Here is a 21,051-nt window from a genome sequence, read left to right as displayed (position 1 = left end):
TCATTGTGTGTAGAATTTAGTCAGGTGCTGATGAAAGAATAGGGCCATCAAACTGGCTGAGACAACAGGGTCGCTTCTGTAGTTATATTAAACAACGAATTATGGGATTAGTGCACGGCTCCCATTACATGCAGCTGGAAGAGTTTCAGGGGGAATCTGTCTTTTTTTGTTTGGTATCACCCAACCACCCCCACCACACCACCACCACCACAGCTACCCCCTTTAAGAGCTCCCACTGGAGAATTCTCAATGGATTACATGTGGCTGCAGGACACGCTGCTGAATTAATTAAATCTATATTTTTCCTTATTTTGTCCCTGCAAAGGTTTGTTTTTACCACAGTAAAACATATATTTATACACATGCACATTTTAAAGAAAACATTTGTGTACAGTGTGACATGTTTGTCATTGGTAAATTGGAGAGAAGATGGTGTGGGGGACTGCTGCAAAGCATTGTGGCACTAACTCAGTGTGACAACACTTGAGGCTACTGCAGTGGACTAAGACTACTTTCAAAAAGGCAACAGGATGGACTCTGCCTTTCACATGCTGCTGGACTAGGAGCAAGAGAGAGGCAGAGGAGAGGGGGGGAGTCCGTGAAATAAGGTCTTGTTGCTTCACAGTATTTTTCATATGTGGGTCTACAGCATTAATCCGCTACCAATAAGCAAACACAGAATAAGAGTTAGGTGTTTGAGATTTAAGATTTAGATTGAGATTTACATGTTGCATATGTTATTAGGGCCCGAGCACGAAACGTGCGAGAGCCCTATTGAAACCCTAGGGATTATTATTTTTTATTATTTTTTTTTCCCCTTCCCCTCCTAAAATCACATTTTTGGGCGCCTTAAAAATGTGAATGTAAAGTCTCTTGAACCCCCCAAACAAAACAGGAAGTCCGCCATTTTTAAGTTTGCGGCCAATGCATATGCAATTTTCCCATTGTGGGACTAATAAAGGTTTCTTAATCTTAATTTGTGGCAATTTGTGACCCTGCAACAAAACTTTTCACACCTCACATACTCCATCCAATCCAGCTGAAATTCACTGTGTCCACTCAGGACACCATAGGGAATAGACGCATTCCAAAACTCTGGGGCGTGGCCTCAAAGTTTGCCGATTTCACAGGAAACAGAAAGTCGCTATAACTTCTCTGTTTACTGTCCAATCTGTACCAAATGTAACATGTATAATCAGAGCCTGACCCTAAACACATCTATACAACAATATATTGAGGTTTTGACAGAGCGCCACCTACTGGCTACAGAAAATGTTGTGTTATCATAGGTTTTTCTGCCTGCCCCCCTGGCCTGTTTTAAGTAGGATCATGAAAATTGGCACACATATGTATCAGCCCCAGATGTCTCTTGGACCCCCCTTCCAACCTAACAGGAAGTCCGCCATTTTGACTTTTGTGGCAATTTTTTGCCTATTAGTGACCCTGTTAAAAAACTTTTCACCCCTTGCATACTTCATCCAATCCAGCTGAAATTCACTGTGTGCACTCAGGACACCATAGGGAATAGACGCATTCCAAAACTCTTTCAAAAGTGTTACGGTGTGGCGGGGGCGTGGTGCTCAAGTTGACCATTCTCCGTTACAAAGTAACTCGCTGTATTTTCTGCAGTACCACCAACATACTTCATGCAATGTGGACAAAATCTTACAGTACTGCTATGGACCTGAGTCTGAACAGATATATATGCTCATAGGATCATACGGTCATAGCGCCACCTACTGGCAACAGGAACTTTCTCTTGTAAACATGTGTTTGTTGTACGTCTGTGGAAATGAGAGGAAAGGAGAGCAGAGGAGACAAGAGGAGAGGAGACTGCGATCGCCCAGCGGATCGCAAGGTGTGCGAGGGCCCGCAATGCTGCTTGCAGCTTTAATGAATCTATTGGTTTGATTATTAGACATTATTGCTTTCATAAATAATTAAGACAAGAAATGATCATACAAATAAATGAAATTTAAGCACAGTTATGGGAATGGTTTGGGCATTTAGAGAAGGCCAAACATTCTACCATTTGCAACATTATATAACACTTTTTTTAATGTATTTCATTTGATAATTGTTCTCTCACCTTAATTATCAAATGAAGGACTTAAAGAAACATGTTCTATACATGTAAAAATTTTTAGTAGAGAAAAGGTTTGAATTGGCAGCCATTGGCTATGTTTGCTACACTAACCCATTATTATTAAGTTGATTGCAATTTTATTTGTCAATTTAATGTAATACTGTATATTTGCAGTGAGTTTTTAATTGATAAAAGATTTCCCCTTTTTCCTTAAACAGAGTGAATACCATGTGATTTGACATATAAATGAATTTGCATGCGATGGCTGTGCCTGGGCAGCTCTGGTGACAACCTGAAGCACCATTTCAGGTTTGTTACCCCAAGCTAGAAGCAGCTTCAGGCTCACATTTGAAGGGAACACAATACATATCCCCATGGAAGAGAATAAAGTTTGACAGGCTGGTGGATCAGGAGGGTCAGCTCCTCTCTCCAGCTGATAATGGAAAGCAGAGATTATGGTAATGAGACAGACGCATTGAGCCGATAGAGGGGCTAAACCTGGACTTCATCTTTGTCTCCACGAGATCCCTCGATTGGCATGCTATGTCTTATCAGGAGAATAGTAGGACAATACAGTCTCCCTCTCTCTCTCACACACACACACACACAAACACACACACACACTATCTCACACACATACAAAAACACACACATTCTTGATTTTTCAAATGTGGCAGTTGTAAATAAACTGTACACTTCTGTTTCATGTAATCTGTTTTTTTGCTGGGGCATATGCGCGCGCACACACACACACAGTGTTCCACTAGACAAAAAAAATCTAATTAATTCAGCCAAAGTGTGCCTTGTTGCAGTAAAATGACTTAATGATAGCTGTAATTCAATTTCCCTGTGCTAGGGACAGAGATTTATCATCACATTAATACCCGCTTATGTTTTTGATCATTTGCTGTAAGATCAGAATGCACACTGTCCCATTGAGTCTGTATGTAGCTGTTAAATTTTGCTTCTGTTTGAGTGAAGGATCTGTTATAATTTGGATTGTGCAATACAGTGCTTCCCAGTGGGATCATTCTGCAGGGGGCAAATACTGCAAGCTGGCTACAATAAAATATGATTAGAATACAATAAGTCCCTCATACTTGAAACATTTCAACAGACAACAGAAGTTATATTTTTTCAATTTAAGTTTATTTGATTTTTCAATCAAAATTGTGTCTGGGTGCTTCACAGAGGCCGAGTGCCTGAACCCCCTTAAGAGCAACAGTGGCAAGAAAAACTCCCTTTTAACCGGGTCCTATTTAAGGTATCTGAACAGGAACCGACTGCTGACAGGTAGAGGAGAAGAGGAAGAGGTAGACAGGATAGAGAGGATGAAGGAGAGAGAGAGAGAGAGATGAACAAACATGCACAAACATCATACATTACAGAGAAGAAATATGACAGGTTGTTGTAATTGGAATGTGAAAGTGAAGAAAATTTTCTTTACTGATTAGGTTCATAAGTCATTTACTGTGATATTTTATTACCGGGTCACTTTGTTTGGCATGAAACAAAAAACTTAAATAAAAAATATTTATAAAAAACATTAACTTGGTGTAAATTATCCAAAAAGTCTGAATTACATAAACAAAATCATTAAAATGATTGGTTTGTCATTTCATTATTGTCATTGCATAACAGCTTTTGTTAAGTGTTTACCCTGAGCCAAAGATAATGAAGGAATATCTTTTTGTTGTTCCTTGATTCTCCTAGTTCTGCTCATCTGTGCCTCAAAAACATTTTAATAGTCCCTAAGAGCTTTTACATGTAGAACTGCAAATTGTTGTTCTTGCATAGATTGTGTTTTTGTAAGTCAAAAAATAATTGATTATCAGACTGTTAGATATATATAGATTCACAGGTTGTGTGCTGTCAGTAAAGTAGTGTGTAATGTACAAGGGCTAGAGAATACTAACAATACAGTTCCCCACTCTGACCAAGACATGGCCACAGAGACTGATAGAGCACTGAAGAGCCGCATAAAACTAATTATGGGTCATTTTGAAAATCATATTAGTTCCAGTATAATTAGGATCTGCTTTCAGTTTAGCTCAATAGACTGTGACTACGGTAGTCAAATGTATTGGCTCAACAGTTGATGAATGTATTAATAAACAATGTCTTTCTCACAGAATGATTTGTAGATGCTTGAGTTTTGTCCATAGCTGTTGTGTTTGTGAGGGAGTCAGCCTCACAGCCACCTCTGCCTGACAGTCCAGTTAGCAGACATCATCTTTATTCTTGGTCTTTGTGGCCTAAACAATCAGATATATTGTTTCTAAAAGCCTGTGTTAAACAATCAGACATTCATATAGGATATAAATACACTTGCTTTACTGACAAGACAGTTTTATTGAGACCACATCTAAAGATCAGAGCAGTCCCAGTCTACAAGTAATAAAACAAATCACATTGTAGAGGAGTTGAGATTTGTTAGTAAGCCACATGCAAAACCTAAACATAACCTTAGATTGTGTATATAGCGTGACAGTTTTTACAAATGGAACCTTTGGGACTCTCTTCTTTATTCAGCAGCTAATACACCTTGACTGGAGGTGCATGAGTAGTTGTGGACAGAGAGAACTCTGATCCAAAAGGCCCTTTCTGGTCAGCTGCATATGTTACAAAGTTGACTCATCTTAAACAACAGATGCTGAGGAAGGCCCCAGGCCCTTTGAATGCCAATAGAGGCATAGAGGCAGCTCCTCAGGGGGCAGTTGGCCATGAAAGACTGTCAGCAGCCCTGTCACATTCTGCAAGACTTCAGTAAACACTTATAGACTGAGTCACTAAAGATGCGCACCCGAGCAAAATGCTGCCTATTTAAAAATGGAAGAGGTCAAAGATCATGTATGCTGCTTTTTCAACTTATAAACAAGTGTAAGAAATATAGCTACTTTGATATGTTTCACAAGAGTATGCTATAGTCATGCATTTATGAACCTTTGTATTTGTTAAATTACAATTTTTTTTAACTGTGCACTACAAAATGTTTTCAAAGTAAAGAGCTTTTTGTTTCTTATGAAGGTTTTTATTTTAAACTATATACGAGTGTGATTGCTTTCACGATCGCACTGAAATATGTTACAAGGTTTACCATGATATCAGCCACAGGTTTTTCTTTTTTTTGCTGGGATGGCATATTTTCATTGACTTTCGGATTTTTGTGCCTGCACTAACAATACAAGGCCTTGAAATGAGGATCTTAATTGAGTGCGAAGCCAAAGTTTTAAAAAATATTCAAAGAACACAAAAGAAAGTGAAATAAAATCTGCCAGTTGGCATTGATAGCTGCTCTGCCAACAAAGGCCCCAGATACAAGCCCAAATGGGCAAAAAAGGAGGCCGGGCGCTGCAACGGCGCTGCTGCCTCTGCACACGCTCCCATTCATACAGTTCAGTATTGTTCCAGCCTTTGTTCCAGTACAGCGCTAACACAATGGTATTTAGTCACAATAAATGCAGCAAAAGTGTGTAGTAAGCAGCCTGAGTAGAGTGTGTGCAACGTCGGCAGTTTTTAAGTGGTGAGTAAAATATTTGCCAAAAGATTTAGAAACTCTGCACTAAAAAATGAATCAAAAAATCCCAAGGTTTATGGAAAAAACACTTTCACAGAAAGTAGTTTTTTTTCACAGAAAGCTATGGGAGCCTATATAGGAGAGCTGTGTGCTCTCAGTGAACACTGCACAGAACTGGCACTGAACTCAATCCAGCCCACACAGAGATGCTGGCTTTATCAGGGCATTATGTCTTAGCAAACTGCTATTAATGCAAAGTCTTTATCTTCTTTCCTCCCGAGGCACTGGCATGGATGTGTCTTTATTTAGTAGATAAAAAAATAGCCATAAACAAAAATTGCCGACTGTCAATATAAATACTGATAGAGATTAGAGCAGGGAGCAAATATAATAATAAGAGGCACTCTTAAGATATACTCGACAAAGCAAAGCCCTCAATGGACAGCTGCAGGCTTAAAGAAAGCAGTTGCCGAAAGTTTTAAAGAGCAATAGAATAATCTTATTTTGGAAGAAAGTAGATTACCAATCAGAGCAAAGAAAATGAAGTTATCTGTGCTTGTTGACCATCATTACAGATACTGGTTAAAAAGCTCTCATTCTGATACATTTGTAAGGGATGGAGGGATAGGTGAGAGCTTCATCTGAAGTTATGTGATAAAATATTCAGTGAGTATTGTGGGGATTTGTCCATTTATTGTGTAGATCTTCACATACCTTTAGCATGTGAAGATCCTATTTTTTTCCACTATAGGGAATTGAATTGAAAAAAATAAATACATATTTTACATACTAAATCTACTTCATTTATTATATTATAATCAATTATTTCGTTTTTAAAGGTTTGTGTTTTTAGGAGTTCTGTTTTTCTGTTAGCATCATCTATTTACCTAACATCTTTGGACTGAAAGAAGTCCTATGTTATCTTTGGGCAGAGATATTCATCTAAAAGCTGGTCTCAGTTTTCATAGTTGCAATTTTTTTATTTATGTACCTAAAGAAAAAAGTAGCAGGCACATTTATGACAGGCCACTAATAGCAGGGCAATGTGTTTATAAAGGAATTAAATGGCAAGAAAATAATAATGTGTTGTGAGAGCTTAATCAGCGTTGGTAGGCACTAGGTACCATTTATTTATTTTCCTACAATCAAGTAGGGTGACCAGTTGTCAAAAACACAAATGAATAAATACTATGAGCAATCTTTAAAACAAAAAACTAAACTAAAAAGTATATATTATATAACATTTTATTTTACCAATATTTTCGGTAAATTCATTGTCACCTCAAAACACAGTTTAATAACTAAATGTTTCACTATGTGCAAATAGTGAAAATAACTGTAAACCTTTGGTAGCTAGCTTCCCTGCTTTGTTAACAACATTCCATGCTATGGAAAATAAATAATACACACACAACAGTTGTTGTAATGTGTGTTGAGTTACACACTAATGAAAAAGGGACCAGTGTATTTTTGAAATAACAATGCAAAAACCACAGACCAAATAACTAGAAGAGCACACATTCATGCACACAGTGCAGTGAAAATCCCACGATCCACCGTGCCTGTGTGGTGCCTGTGTGGTGCCTGTGTGGTGTAGTCAGAGGCTACAGACAACACTCCGCAGCTACAAAGGACATCTTCAAGCAAATGACACATATGCTAAACAGACAATCTATCGCCTACTAATCCAACAGCAACAAGGCAACATTGTCATCAGTCTGCATCCCTTTTTTTTAGCTTTTGCCAGAAAGTATAAACGGGTCCAATATTGCCTTTTATTTGGGCGCATTGTTGGTCAGTTTCTTGCTCTCTATGCTTTGTTTCCTCAGACAATATCCTCTTTGGTTTCTTTGCTGGCTCTGCCATAATGCCTGCTCACAAGTTACATAGCATCATCTTTTTGTCAGCTGGTGGCTAACTCCACTTTCAATAGTGATATATGCCTGACATATGCCCAAGTTCAGTTGTATTCCCGGTGTGTTCCTATCCGAAACACAGAGTTACATGGTGCTGGTGCAGGAGCTGCAGACCTGCTCAAACCATTCAATCTGTGATGAGTTGATACACCATCAAACTGTTTGATGGCGTATTTTGTAAGAACTGTTTTAAGGGAAAAACCCCTTATGATGAGCCTGTGTTACTCACTCTACTCACCAAATGACTTGAAATATGTAGAGGCATTGCGCAACTTTCAGTTCAGAATAGCTATTGTGTTAGAACATCAGCCAGACACCTACTGCTTGTGATGGTAGGACTGTGTGTGTGTCTGCAGCAACAACACAGTGTAGAGTGGACCACAGCAATTCTTCCACTGCAGTTGCATATTTGTTAAAAGCATTAGGAATAGGGACCAGCCCAGTGGTGTCAAAGAGAAGCTTTCTTTTCAGCATTTTCCTGTTGTCTAGCTCAATCGTGTCACTTTGAGGGAGTCTATTCAGAGGTATTCATGCATCTGCCCAAAGGCCACAATGGTCGTCACATTATAAACTGTCAGCCTCCTTGCCTCAAGCCTTTAGCTCATATTGTTTCCTTTCATTAATAAACTTGGAGGAGTTCATCAACTCCTTCAAATGCAGGCAAACCAACCTATTGCTTCATATTTTCTCTTTCTTTCAGCATGCAGCAACTGTTTGTGAATCAGCAGACCACATCTGAAAGCAGAGCTGTGCTTGGCCTCTGTAGCTGTTTATGTAGTGCTAAAAACATGCTGACTTTAACGCCAGCATTCGTAAAGACCTAAATTCTCCCAAAAAAGTCTTATTATACAAAACAGCAAAGCCTTTCTTCCAGAGACATAAGATATCTTTAACTCTACAAGTGTGAAACTGTGAAAATGTGCACAGTGCGGGTGTGGATAAATCATTTTAACTGAACATCAGCACACTATTTGCAAACAATTATCTAGTTTGGAGGCAGTACTGTAAGAAAATATTTCACTTGGAAATGTATTGCTTTATAATATTTTAAACATATTGCATTAAACAGCATTTTTCAATATCTGTCATTCACTAGGCTATTCATATGTGTAGTTTAATAGTTAATAGTGTCCTTCATTTTAAAAGACAATTTTATCCCACAATGTAATGCAACAGGCATAAAATTTGTATAGTTTGTCATATAGTTTTCATTTTTATTGATATCTGTACTGGTCATAATGGCATAAACAAACCAGAAATAAATATAAATATAATGTACTTTCAGTTTGTACTATACATCTGTTAAATGTATCTAAATGGTGTTATTGCAATCTAATAATAACAATATAAGTAAGTTATTTGTTACTATAGTGTATGTATATACTGTATGTATCAAAACCAGCAATTAAAAAAAAGGATGAGCCTGAGGTATGAGGACAACATATATTTGCTCATTTTTGCTGTCTGCAGATGTGTTAAATACTTCCCATCAACATAATACATCTTTGTCAAAATGTTCTTCTAAAAAATACTTGGCCTAAATCATTATTTTTCAAGGTACACTAGTAAATAAATATGATATGGGTCATATGCTATGAGCTGCATTTACCTGAGGTGATGTGCAGCACCATCATCAAGTCATAAAGTCATTACAGTAAACAATATGTGATGAAGCACTAAAGCTGCAGTGGCGAATATTAAACTATCATGATGATGGTGATGATGATTATTATTATTCTTTTTTATTACTAATAGCTAGTAGCTAAAATTACACTCTGTGTGTGTGTGTGTGTGAGAGAGAGAGAGCGTCTGCAGATGTCCTACATGAGTTTACAGATTACACAGTTTAATACAGAACTTAATATTTTATGATACAGTATAAGCCTTACAATAAACTGCTGGCCTCAGTGTTTCTATAATCCAGCTAACCGACCTGATATGTATTCATATTTTTTGTATAAATCAAGAACAGGCTTTTTAATTCTGTATGTCATCTCCTTTTCTCCAAGGATCAAAGGCTACGCTCATCCTATTGAAGAGCAAGTGACAGCAAGATAATTCAAGTCATTATGTACATGTTAAAAAAAGATAATCTTATCCACTATTTCATTTGAGCAAGACGATGTTTGTGTGAAAATAAATTGTGTGGTTGGGCAATGGAAGTGTAAAGATATAAGATACAGTCCTATAAAGCCATAGAGTATTTTTGGACAGAATGTTCTCCCTTAGTGAGCTGTGTCTTTAAAGGTAGCAGTGTTTGATCTTGCAGCAAACTGTGAGGGAGCCGAGGTGAAAGAAGACTGCAGGCTGTCGGGCTGTGTTTCACTGGGCAGCTGAATGACTTGGATTAAAGCAAAAATATTTCTCTGCCAAATCCTGACAGAGACAGCAACCCAACCAATCCAGCTCATGATATCCAGGTAACTTCTCCAAACCTGGATTTTCATTACTGAATGGTTTTTCTTTTAAGAAAAAAAATAAGTAAAAAAATGTTGAGCTAAGTCTTTGACAGTTAAGATTCTCCCTGAAATATTAGGGGGAAAAGGCCTCTAACTTGAGAGTTGTTGCTCACTAAGAGATCGGTTTAAGACGTACCAAAGTGCTATTTTTTTTTTACTTTGTCCACTTTCCATTCTCCTATGTGTATTTCTGTACAAATGAACTGTTAATGGAATGCCAGAGGCTTCTGACTGCCCTCAACCCCCATTTTGCCTGTTTGCTCTTTGTGCAGCACTCCTCTTTTGTTGGCTGATCAGCTTCCTATTGGGTTGCACACAAGATTCTTGGCATTTGCCGGCAAAATGAAAGAAGGATTAAGGAATGGCTACTGAACACTCCACGGCAAAAAAGTGGGCTGTTATTCCCCCATTCAAAGCCTTCTCCCAGTTCAGCAGCTCCCCTATTATATATATTTGTTTTCTCAAAGACGCTATTGAGTAGGTCCCAAAGTCCTACAAGAAATAAAGGAGCATCAACAAGAAGGTCACCCCCGACAGAAATGCTAAACAAAAAAGAAACAGTGTGATTCTAATTACAAGCCTTGTAAGCAAGATGTTTTAATGAAGTAATTTTTCCTATGGGGCTGTGATCAAGGATTATTTAATTACATGTAATTATTATTATGGTGTCTGCTAATGTGTTTGCTCACAAATTAATTTGTTTATCTGGGAAATATTCAAAATATATATATTTATAAATGATTAGTATAAATGATTTTTTTATTGATTAGCAAGAAATGCACACATTTATATTTAAAAATAATAAAAAAATTTAACATAAAACCTTATAGACACTTCTACTTGCATAGTGCTATAATATTTTTGTGTGTTTTATTGTAAGGCCAGGATTGATTTGAACATATATTACCAAATGAGACGTGTTCAAGGGTTTTGCTTATTTTCTGTGTGTGTCTTCTTAGCTTGATCCTGTTCCTCAGTGACCCAGTTCTCCCAAAGGCATATATTGCCATCCCTGCTAACCTGATCCAACTATTAGCCCCTTGGTTTTATATAAGGAGAGAGAGACCTTAGCAGGGGAAGCTTGGCCTACGGTAATAAACAAAACAAACGTTTATTTCAACTGGAGATTTCCCTTTACAACGTATTAATCATGTCCCTGGTGTGTCAGTATCCATGTAAGGAAAATGATTTTATTCAGATATTCCAGGCAGAGAATAAAGCCATCAGCATCAGTGTTGGGGGCACATAAGCCCAGGCAGGGCTCCCATGCAGCAAAATGGCTTCAATTAGACAGACAAGCCTGAAAGCAGTGCTGGAATCAGCTAATATGGTGAACTCTCATTATGGCAGTGTCACACGTATGTTTCTGATAAGCAAAAGCAGCTGAGGATCAAAGCCTTTAAGCTACTGACTTTCCTCTTGCTGCCAAGTTAGCCAACTTGGTCACATGGTTGGAACATGATTAACTAAGAGGTTCTGAGGTTCTATGTTCTGAAGAACTCTTCATGTTTTTAGTAAAGATTGAGAAGACTGGACCAGTTGTACTTTTTGTGGAATATTTGAAACCCTTTTTTGTGGAATACCTGATGCCCCTGATGTAGATGATCACTAAGACCAGACTACATGATCATTTTTCAATACCAGTTCAACCATAATGTCAGTCCCTTAATATTACTGAATTTAAATCAGTAGTCAGACAGTTATGACATCACTGTACACTGACTTGTAAAACATTTATGATATTATTATATATGTTTTTCACAAGTGAATACACAGATTACCTGTGTGTTTGTTTGTTCTTAAATTTGATATACATACTTTTGCAGTTTATTTGAAGTGAACATGACAGGTCAATGTGTGAAGCCAAATGGGAACCATTAATACTGAAGATGAACAATATTTTTCTTTTCTTTTAGCAGGACTTAATTGAATTCATTTATTTAATAGAAGTAATAGTAATTAGTCTTTTAAATGTCACAGCAAAACAAGAGGCCCTACAGAAGACTACAATTACATCATAGTCAAAGTGTGGGCCATTACTAAGATCTATAAACAAAGGTAGTTAATGCTGTCGCTACTTGGATGCCTAAAATCTGCCAATCACAGTGGATCTTGGCGAAAATTGTTAGAGGACACTTCTTGTAATCTACTGTATGACAAGAATTTATGTATAGTGATTGATGATTGCAGGTTTTTTAATCAGTAGTTTACATTAAATGTTGTATTGAAAATGTAAATAAACAATGCCATCTGAACTGAATATTCAGTTTAAAATGACATGCTTCAATCTAAATTATACATTTTGATTGATTTGATGATTGAGTGATTTTTTTTAAATTGATCAACAACCCTAAATAAAATATTTAAGGTAGGCCTATATTATTGACTACTCCAGGTATGTTAATTTGCCATATAAGTGATCATTGACTGGGTAAGTAAGCATTAAAGCCCTTTTTGTTTAATCTTCTAAATATCTATCTTTGTATTTAAGATCATAATAATGTCTGCATTAAATAATGTTTAATCATAACAATCATAACAATCATAATGATTTTCATCGCAACACTGTGGAATTCACTTGATAAATAACTTCAGTGACTGTAGGAGATGATGGCAGTGATGACTGTTATCATATACACACACTCACCATCACTTACGGTCACCCTTCATACTCCTCATTGCACAGTGGCTTCCAGCCGATGTGTGTTTGTGTGTTTTTCTTCTTTTTTGTTTTTTTGTTTTATTTTTTTTTTAACTATATCCTTTAAATGTGATTTTTTTTGTTGTTGAGAGGCAGCAGGGGACAAAGGGGAGGTTAATCCCAGTTTAATACACTGATGCACAGCCCAGGACTGAGGCTGTGATGATTGTGTTATCTCTGGCCAACATTTGGGTCTCCCTCAATTTCAACCCGACAAAATAGCTGGGAGAAAGTGAGGATAGGAGCGGAGTGAGTGTGGATGCCCGGGGAAAATGGTTATTAATAGCTGCAACTTCCCACTGCCTGTCCACTCTCAGCAAAGCTGCTACTGGATTTGTTTGAAGTGCTCACTCCATCATCACCATCCACCTTTTCTGTTTCAGCCAGGATGGACTCCCAAACTGACAAGGTTCATGTCCTAGGTCTGTTACACATATCTTGGTGAAACAGACCTGAGAGTGCTGCTGAAGAAATGTCTGTGCAATGTTATTGAAAGGCTCAGCCGTCTGCCCTTAAGTAATGAAATATATTTACACATGTAAAGGCCTAAAAAGCATGTTATAAAATGTCTACAGTGTTTATCACATTATCTAATTACATTCATTTACAAAATTCTGACGATTACTTTTCAGCTTTTTGTACTAACAAAGAACAAAATTGCTACTTAAGTTCAAATTATGTTTCTTTTTTCTAGTTGTTTAGAATTTTATAAGCAAATGTCAGTTTGGGACGAAAATGCCACATTACCTAATGGACCTAAAATTAAACGTCTTCTAATGTATTTCCTTCATGCGTTTATGATTATGTAAAGCATGTATGTATGTTCCCCAAAAAATCATTGCCATCTGCTAAAAACGGACAGGAATCAGTGTGTCTCTGCCTAAAATGCACTCTGGCTCTTCTGTCAGCATGCCACTGAAAAGCCCATGAAAACAAAAAAATGAATATTTTGAAATACAATCTAAACAACAGGAGAGGAAACCAAAAAAATCTCATGAATTCACGCTGCAGGCTTCACACCATGACGTGAGCCACCAAAAGATGAAAGTGAAAAGAAATAAAAGGCTCAGTTTAATCTGCTTTAAAGCCCTTCAACGAAATGCATGTGCCTGGAACTGTGAGAGTGAGGGCTGATAGGGGATAAATATATTTCTTACCAAGCCTTCCAGCTATTACACCCCTCTCCAACACAGGAGCCTATTCAACAGACACCAGTTTCATTACCAGCTGTAATAGGCTAAGTCTTCAAATTAATAAATGCGGGGCCTGGGATGACAGAGAGACACAGGCTGCAGCAGGATGTTTTAAAAACGAGGACAGCTGTGGTTAAAAAAATACCAGTCCAAGCAGTGGTCAGGAAACAGCCACAGGCCTAATTACCCAGTCCTGCTCCAGTCAGAGGAGCATACAGGACAAACGTCAATTTCAGCTCTGAGCTCCCATATATAAACCTATAGTGTAGTTTGATTTGGTGCAAATTTCAATGAAACTGAATCTCAACTAAAAAAAAACTTTAAAATTTAAAAACAACAACAAAAAGATTTTGGCCTTTTTCATTTCATTCTAAGAGCAGCGACCTTTACTCGGGTTTGGTTTTTTGTTTTTGAAAGCCTCTTGTCTATAAATTGCAAATCGCTTCCAAATGTGAGTAAATTCAGCTTTGAACTTGACGTCCACACGCCGTGTGTTCGCAGGCTCTTGTGTCCTATTAATTGATCTCGACTTGCCCATCGGTCATCTGCCAGCATCGCTTTCAAGGGAGCGTTTAAGCTGCGCCACAGGAGCCCGATCCACTCCACCGCAACCCTCATAAATAATGAAGCCTCCGCTGGGAGAACAGCTTCAAGGAGGGGAAACCCAAAGCGACAAAACGCTCGTTTAGACCCAATTTGTTCATCTGTAAGACAGCAGTCAGCGGCCTGCTCGGCTCTGAGTTGTCTTCTGGCCTACCTTTGTCGCCGAGGATGCCGTCGATGCTGTGTTTGGTTTTCTTTTCTCCGTCTTCTTCCTTTTTGTCACACTCGTCCTCCTCGTCCTTTTTCCCAAACCGAGCCCGAAGTACACGACTGATAGAGCTCACTGCAAACATAAGGAGAGTTTTATAATAATAATAATAATAATAATAACTGTATAATAATAATAATAATAATAATAATAATAATAATAATAATAATAATAATAATAATAATAATACTTTTTAATTATTTTAATAATAATTATTATTATGGGCTATTTTTCTTAAAATGAAAAAATGTGTATTAAATGCGGCTTACCAGAGGAGGCCTCACCTGAAGGGACTGTGCTTCTGTCACACACCCCGTCCTTCAGCAGTTTATCCCGTATCTCCCAGCTGAACATGCCGGGGTTGTCCCGCTTGTATTCCTCTATCCGCTTCTCCACATCCGGCGTGGCTACCTGCTGCAGGTGGGTCAGAGGGAGTGGGTCACGGCCGTGAGTTCTAGCAGCACTCGTAGTTTTTTACACTAGGTCACGAATAATAAATGTCATTTTGTCTCACCCTGGGCTTGCTGCCGCCTATCGCACCGGGACGGATGGAGCCGGTTTCTTGGTAGCGGCAGAGAATCTTGGAGACGCAGCCGTGGGAGACCCGCAGCTGTCTGGAGATGACACAAGGACGGATCCCGTGGTGGGCCATCTCTACTATCTTGTGTCGGATGTGGTTGGGCAGCGGCCGGCCGTTAATAAAGACCCCTCCAAGCTGATTGACCCGTCCTTGGCCCAGAGGAGTGGAAACTGTGGAGTACAGGTCACACTCAGCTGGCATTGAATTAGATAGGCCTACAGAAAATTAAAATGTTACATTGCTTCCGTGTGTCATTAAAGCACAAGCTATCTTAATGCTGGCCTATTAGACAATATATTTACTATTCACTCCTGAAATTCATACAAAAACTAGACAGTGGGTTTAACCAAAAATTTTTTTTTTGTGCCGTGGCCCTTGAAGAGCAAATGAAATTTAAAACACGGATTTACTTAGATTTGCACACCGTGATGGTGAATAATGAAGAGGCACTGAAGGGGCTGTTTTAACCTCCACTTCACTGTCGATAGATCCACGGAGTGCCCTTCTCTTATAAACAGTTTTATTCTGCGTGAATTCAATTCTTTTGACTGGTTTAGCAAAAATTCTTAATAATAAGGTGCTGTTTTTTCTCACAACACAACAGAGTAATATTGAATTGATATTGAACTGATTGAATAATATCAGCTTCTTGTCCGAATCTGTTCTAGGATGCAACTATAAGGCTATAGGAACAAAAGTTGTTTTGTTCTAATGGAAAAAGTAGGCCCACTGTAACTCACAGTCAAGGCCTTTGCTGCACATCTCCTCCAAGGTGTCTTTCTATTTTCAAACTGTGCTTTCTGTCTCGTCTCAGAGAGTCTAAGGGGCCCCGGAAGTTGAAGCCATGTCCCCCAGCTGCTGCAGCTTGACCGGCGCCTACCTTCCAGGGGGAATCCGGTGCGCGGATAACTCTGTCCGGGAACCGGGCGCATCATTCGCGGTACCGTTCCTGGCAAAGACGACATCGTATCATGAGATACAGATAGAAAAAACTAAATCAAAAAGAAAAGCGGTCCTATATGTCCACGAATGTGGTAGAGGAAAAAGAGGGTAAAAATGTCAAAGCCTCCAGAGCAGAGAAAAGAGAAGCGGGGAGGAATCCTTACACTGTCAATGTGTTCACAGAATTACTGTGTCTCTGACAGGGACCTACTTAACAGATGTGAGTGCTGAACGACCTTAGACGGTCTCTCTGGCAAGTCTGGACCAGCAGGGCTCGGAAAGGGGGCGCATCGGACGCACTGATAGGTTCTTGTAGCTTATTCGAGAGGAAACCGCTCCAACAAGTTTCAGCAGCCAATCAGCGAGGGGACTGTGATGAACACACACACACACACACACACACACACACACACACACACACATTTAATGCACTGAAATCTTAGGAATTGATCATACAATCTCCATGAAATGTGCGCTCTAAACACCTGTCTAAAATAAATATCATGAAACCCGGTGCAATGATTCTGCAATAAACAGCTGCAGGTTGTTGATCCATGTCTGCAGAGACTGCTGTAATGCTGTGTTTCTTTTTTAAATAATGGACAGAGCAGGAAACCAAACTGCCATATTGTAAGATAAGATAAAATAAGATAATCCGTAATTAGTCCCCCACAGGGGAATTTACTGTAAGGAAGACCTTACAATATGGCAGTGCACACCATGTAGTACTTAAAATATTATCCATTTATCATTTTACTGTAAATGCAGTGTATTACAGCTTGTTTTCCAGGTGTCCATGCTGACCCATCTACTACTCACACAATGGTCACATAAGCATTAGAAGTGGACCACAAAGCAGCAGAGAAAAGTGCTAAGAGGCAAGCTGGCAGAGGCCGTGTGACACATGTTCTGGTCCTGCATATACGACTCATGTAGATATTACCTAAAAATATAACACCTATCTAAGCATTGTTGCAGCCCTTGTCAATTCATGGTCAATTCATGGTAGGCACACACACACACACACATATATATATACACATACATATATATATATATATATATATGTGTGTGTGTGTGTGTGTGTGTGTGTGTGTGTGTGCCTACCATGAATCCAATGAACATCGACAACTTTCTGTGGTTGGTGTGCATTCATTTTATCTAAGCAAAAAGCAAAAAGACATTTGCCAAACTCATCTCGTCCCTTTCTGCAGCTCAGTGATGTGTCATGTCTTCTGCTGTGCTGAGGACCGTGGCTAAGAACAGCTCAGAAAAGTACGCTGGTTCACATAATCTAACCATAAGTTGGTTACTTAAAGTTCCAGACAAAATTATTAGCCCTCCCTACGAAAATGTCATTCCTTTTCTTTATTTTAATAAAGACTGTTTAATACAGCAAATACATGTTTTACTACATTAACTCTACCAACATACTAGTTTTATGTAGGCAACATACATTAGATTTCCTTTTGCACAGAAACAAAAATATTTGCCAAAATAGCAAGGTCAAAATAATGGGTCCGTCCGATGCTGACTGATGATGCCAGCTGTTAGTTGGGTATCCTTTTTGTTTGATAACAATCTGGGGTTGCTTGGTGAGGTTTTCAACAAGTCCTAAGGAATCCTAGCTCATTCCTCTGTGGTCCTCCTCCAGATTTGATGGTCTCCTGGCATGGACACTGGTCTTAGCACACTGCACAGATTTCAATCAGATTTCAGTCAGAGCTTTGTGCAGGACAGTTAATAACGTTGGAAGAGAAAACCAAGACCCAGTTTTGCTGCACACTGCTTTAGTGTTTCTTTCCAGATATTCATGGTTCCTTCCAGTTTCAGAGGCACTGAATCATCCTCGCAGCATCATACTGCTGTGTGGTCTTACTAGCATATTTCAATCTGTGTTGGAGATGTCTTTTCTGCAGAAGAGGAGTGTTTGTGGTCTGCAGTCCAGCAGTCCATTCCTGTGCAGGACTCTAGTAACTGTCTTCTTTGACACTTCTCTTGGTAGTAGGCTCCTTCAATAGTTTTCTTTCCAGAACCTTTGCTTTCACAAGTGTTAAAGAAAAACATTACTTGTCGTGAACTGTACTCTGTGTACTATAGATACCAGTCTTCACTTTTAGGTAAAAATCAAAAAGCATAGACCACATAGTATCATTGATAACAGTGATTTGTAGTATAGATAAACACAGAGGGCAAGTTCTTAAGGGGAGCAATGACCCTGGTAGCTTTTGATTTGTGTGAAAAAATCTGGTACTGTGTGAAAATTAAGGCTTTCTCAAGGAAGAAACATGGTAAGAATTTTAAAATTTCTTTGGTCTTTTAAACAGAACATGGAGAATGATATAAAAGCAATGGCCTTTCATTGTTACTTATCCTATTTGATGCTTTGCAATACATCTGACATACTATGTTTTAGGACATACCAATTCTTAATACTAAATGGGACATGTATTAAATAAAACATTAAACACTGTACTTAGAGAATATTTCCACCTGTGACAATAATATCACTTGAAGGTAGATCAACAAATCAACTGGTTAATGTTGAGTGTGGAAAGGGATCTTAGCTGAGCTTTAAAATCTGCTCTCATCCTTTAGTCCAACTCAGTTGTGTCAATCAGATTTAAATGCACTAATGACGAAGAAGGTTGCAGCTACAGGCGCCTTTCTGCATTTGACTGAAGGAGCTAAATCATACAATACTGACATCTGTTGGCCAAATTGTGAAATAAGCTCAACCTCTTCAGAAACAAATGTTGCTTGAGTGCTTACAGTGATACAGTGTAATGAAGTCCATTTAATACTACAATGCATAATCAATGCCTGCCATAATCCCTCATGTTATTTCAAATTTAGTGATTAGCTTTAGTATCAGGAGATTTGATGAGCTCAATACAGGCCTTTTGCTGCCAATATTTTTCACCTCATTTAGGCTAGTTGCCAATATTTACACACATTTTTTCAAGCTACTTGCAGAAAACATAAAGCCTTTTCTGCGGAGGGATTTGTATGTGTACATGTAGAGATTAAGGAACGCAGTCCACCACACATGGACATAATTTTAAGTCTATCTGCTTGTAAAAACATGGGCCATTACCAACATTTCATTGTGAAGATACTAAACTTCCAGCCAGATAACAATGACTAATGTTATGGTGTATTCCAAATATCCAGAAGTGTGTCATGACTCACATAAAGCAGTTTAATGTCCTTTTGTAGAACATTTTGTCACACTGAAGTTATGTTATCATTTTAGATTATTAGCCACAAGTAACCCTTTTAAAACAAAATAAAAATAAATAAAAAAATAATTGGCACAATAATTCTTGTATTACAGCCCAACGTGTGTTTGACAACAGAAGTGTAGCCTTTGAGTCCAAGAACAAATGTTCTAGAAAACATTTTTATCCACATTTGTTCTTGGACTTTGAGTCCAAATTTCTTGAAGCAGTTTCTCCAGCCTCTACACACATGCACCACAAAGAACCTTTGTTTTGTGTTGTTCCATCTTTATTTTTACAGATTTTAACATTTTTACAGGACAACAAATGGCAACTGTCACTGCATGCAGGTACTTTCATCTTCCTGATGCCAAAATAACATTTGATGCTTGACATAATTTGGGAGAAATTATGATTAATTATAATTATGATGATATATTTTATCATAATGCTACACATTATAAATACCAGTCTCATGTTGTCCTTCAAAGATAAAACCATAGGTGATAATGATCAGGCAGAGAAAGCAGGTTGACAGCTCTGCAGTGGCACAAGTTCATTTACACATTCAGACGCAGACAGAATCTGTTACTTCACACACAGAAATGGGTTGAGGAATGAGGATAAACAGCAGAGGCAGCTGTGCACAATGCTAACACATGACATTAATGTCTACAGGTAAGGTCGAAAAAGAGTAAAAAGAGTTTAACAGATGTATGAAGGACAACAAGTCACATGAAAATGAGCCGACATTGAAAGCTTTGTTTCAATGTGCCTGAATCATCTCTATTAGCTCATCCTAGGGTGGAGGACTAACAGTTCTATAAGGTTCTTTGAGCCTCTCCAGGATTTCAAAACATTTCATCCAATAGAAGGCCAGGCCACTCTGTGGAGAAATCTTATTTCTGCATTTGTATTCAGCATCTTGTTCTTTCTTCTTCACTCAGTACCCACCAAAAGATAACCAAAGATAAGGTTGGACTCACTGCTTCCTTCTCCACCACTCAGGAACAATGCCTTTATGGAACTGACAATTTTTGTTTTTTACACTGTGAGCCTTAAATCAGATCATTCTGCTAAACAAATTCAGATTCTGATTAAATTAGTTACTAAAAGAAGTTAAAGTTGTTCTTTAACCATTCTTTTGCATAACAATTTGTTATTGTCTTGCTTATTGAGTATTATATATCTTACTTTGGTAGGGGTCTTTGGATTGGTTTGTTGTCTCCTCTCCTGGAGAGGGTGACAGTGGTGTTGGCTTTCCTTTATGTGAACACAAACTGGATTTTCAAACCGCAGATGCAATCCTAGCTGTACTTGCACTGCTAATCCTAGTTTACATGAGCATGTTTGACATTTTCCGTTTCGTTTGACTGACCGAGTTATCTTTGTCAAAGGAAAGCAATGTCTCTTGAAATATTAGGTCAGATATGTGCAGAAACATAGAACACAGTTAAGAATTCACTTTCAAACACCACTGTACACAGTAGATCATCATACGTCTGCACTGAAACAGACCACACCACACCGACCCTCTTCAGCATCCATTTTGGTTTTCAGTTGGGGAATTTGTAGCTCAAAGAAGACGAAGGTGTATTTTAACCACAGAAAACACCACCCTACAC

The 21,051-nt window shown here is 38.3% G+C and overlaps 1 protein-coding gene across 7 annotated transcripts in view; it reads right to left on the bottom strand.

The window, feature by feature from the left end:
- The window catches only part of LOC114438879 (paired box protein Pax-7-like), a 47,721-nt gene extending 31,241 nt beyond the window's left edge, over nucleotides 1-16,480 (bottom strand). For 2 of the 7 annotated variants that reach the window (XM_028410502.1, XM_028410508.1), the window contains exons 1-4: nucleotides 16,144-16,471; nucleotides 15,198-15,433; nucleotides 14,953-15,097; nucleotides 14,630-14,758 (exon numbers count right to left, since the gene is read on the bottom strand). In XM_028410502.1, the coding sequence (XP_028266303.1) occupies nucleotides 14,630-14,758; nucleotides 14,953-15,097; nucleotides 15,198-15,433; nucleotides 16,144-16,228 (595 nt within the window). In that variant the 5' untranslated portion in view covers nucleotides 16,229-16,471. Of the gene's footprint in view, nucleotides 1-14,629; nucleotides 14,759-14,952; nucleotides 15,098-15,197; nucleotides 15,434-16,003 lie in introns of all 7 variants that reach the window. The other 5 variants (XM_028410506.1, XM_028410504.1, XM_028410507.1 and 2 more) reach the window with 5 other exon arrangements.
- Nucleotides 16,481-21,051: the final 4,571 nt, after the last annotated feature.

Source organism: Parambassis ranga, chromosome 7 (genome assembly GCF_900634625.1).
Source record: "Parambassis ranga chromosome 7, fParRan2.1, whole genome shotgun sequence".
In the NCBI taxonomy this organism is placed as follows: Eukaryota; Metazoa; Chordata; class Actinopteri; family Ambassidae; genus Parambassis; species Parambassis ranga.
The sequence above is the reverse complement of the archived record's forward strand: the minus strand, read 5'-3'. Positions and strand labels throughout refer to the sequence as shown.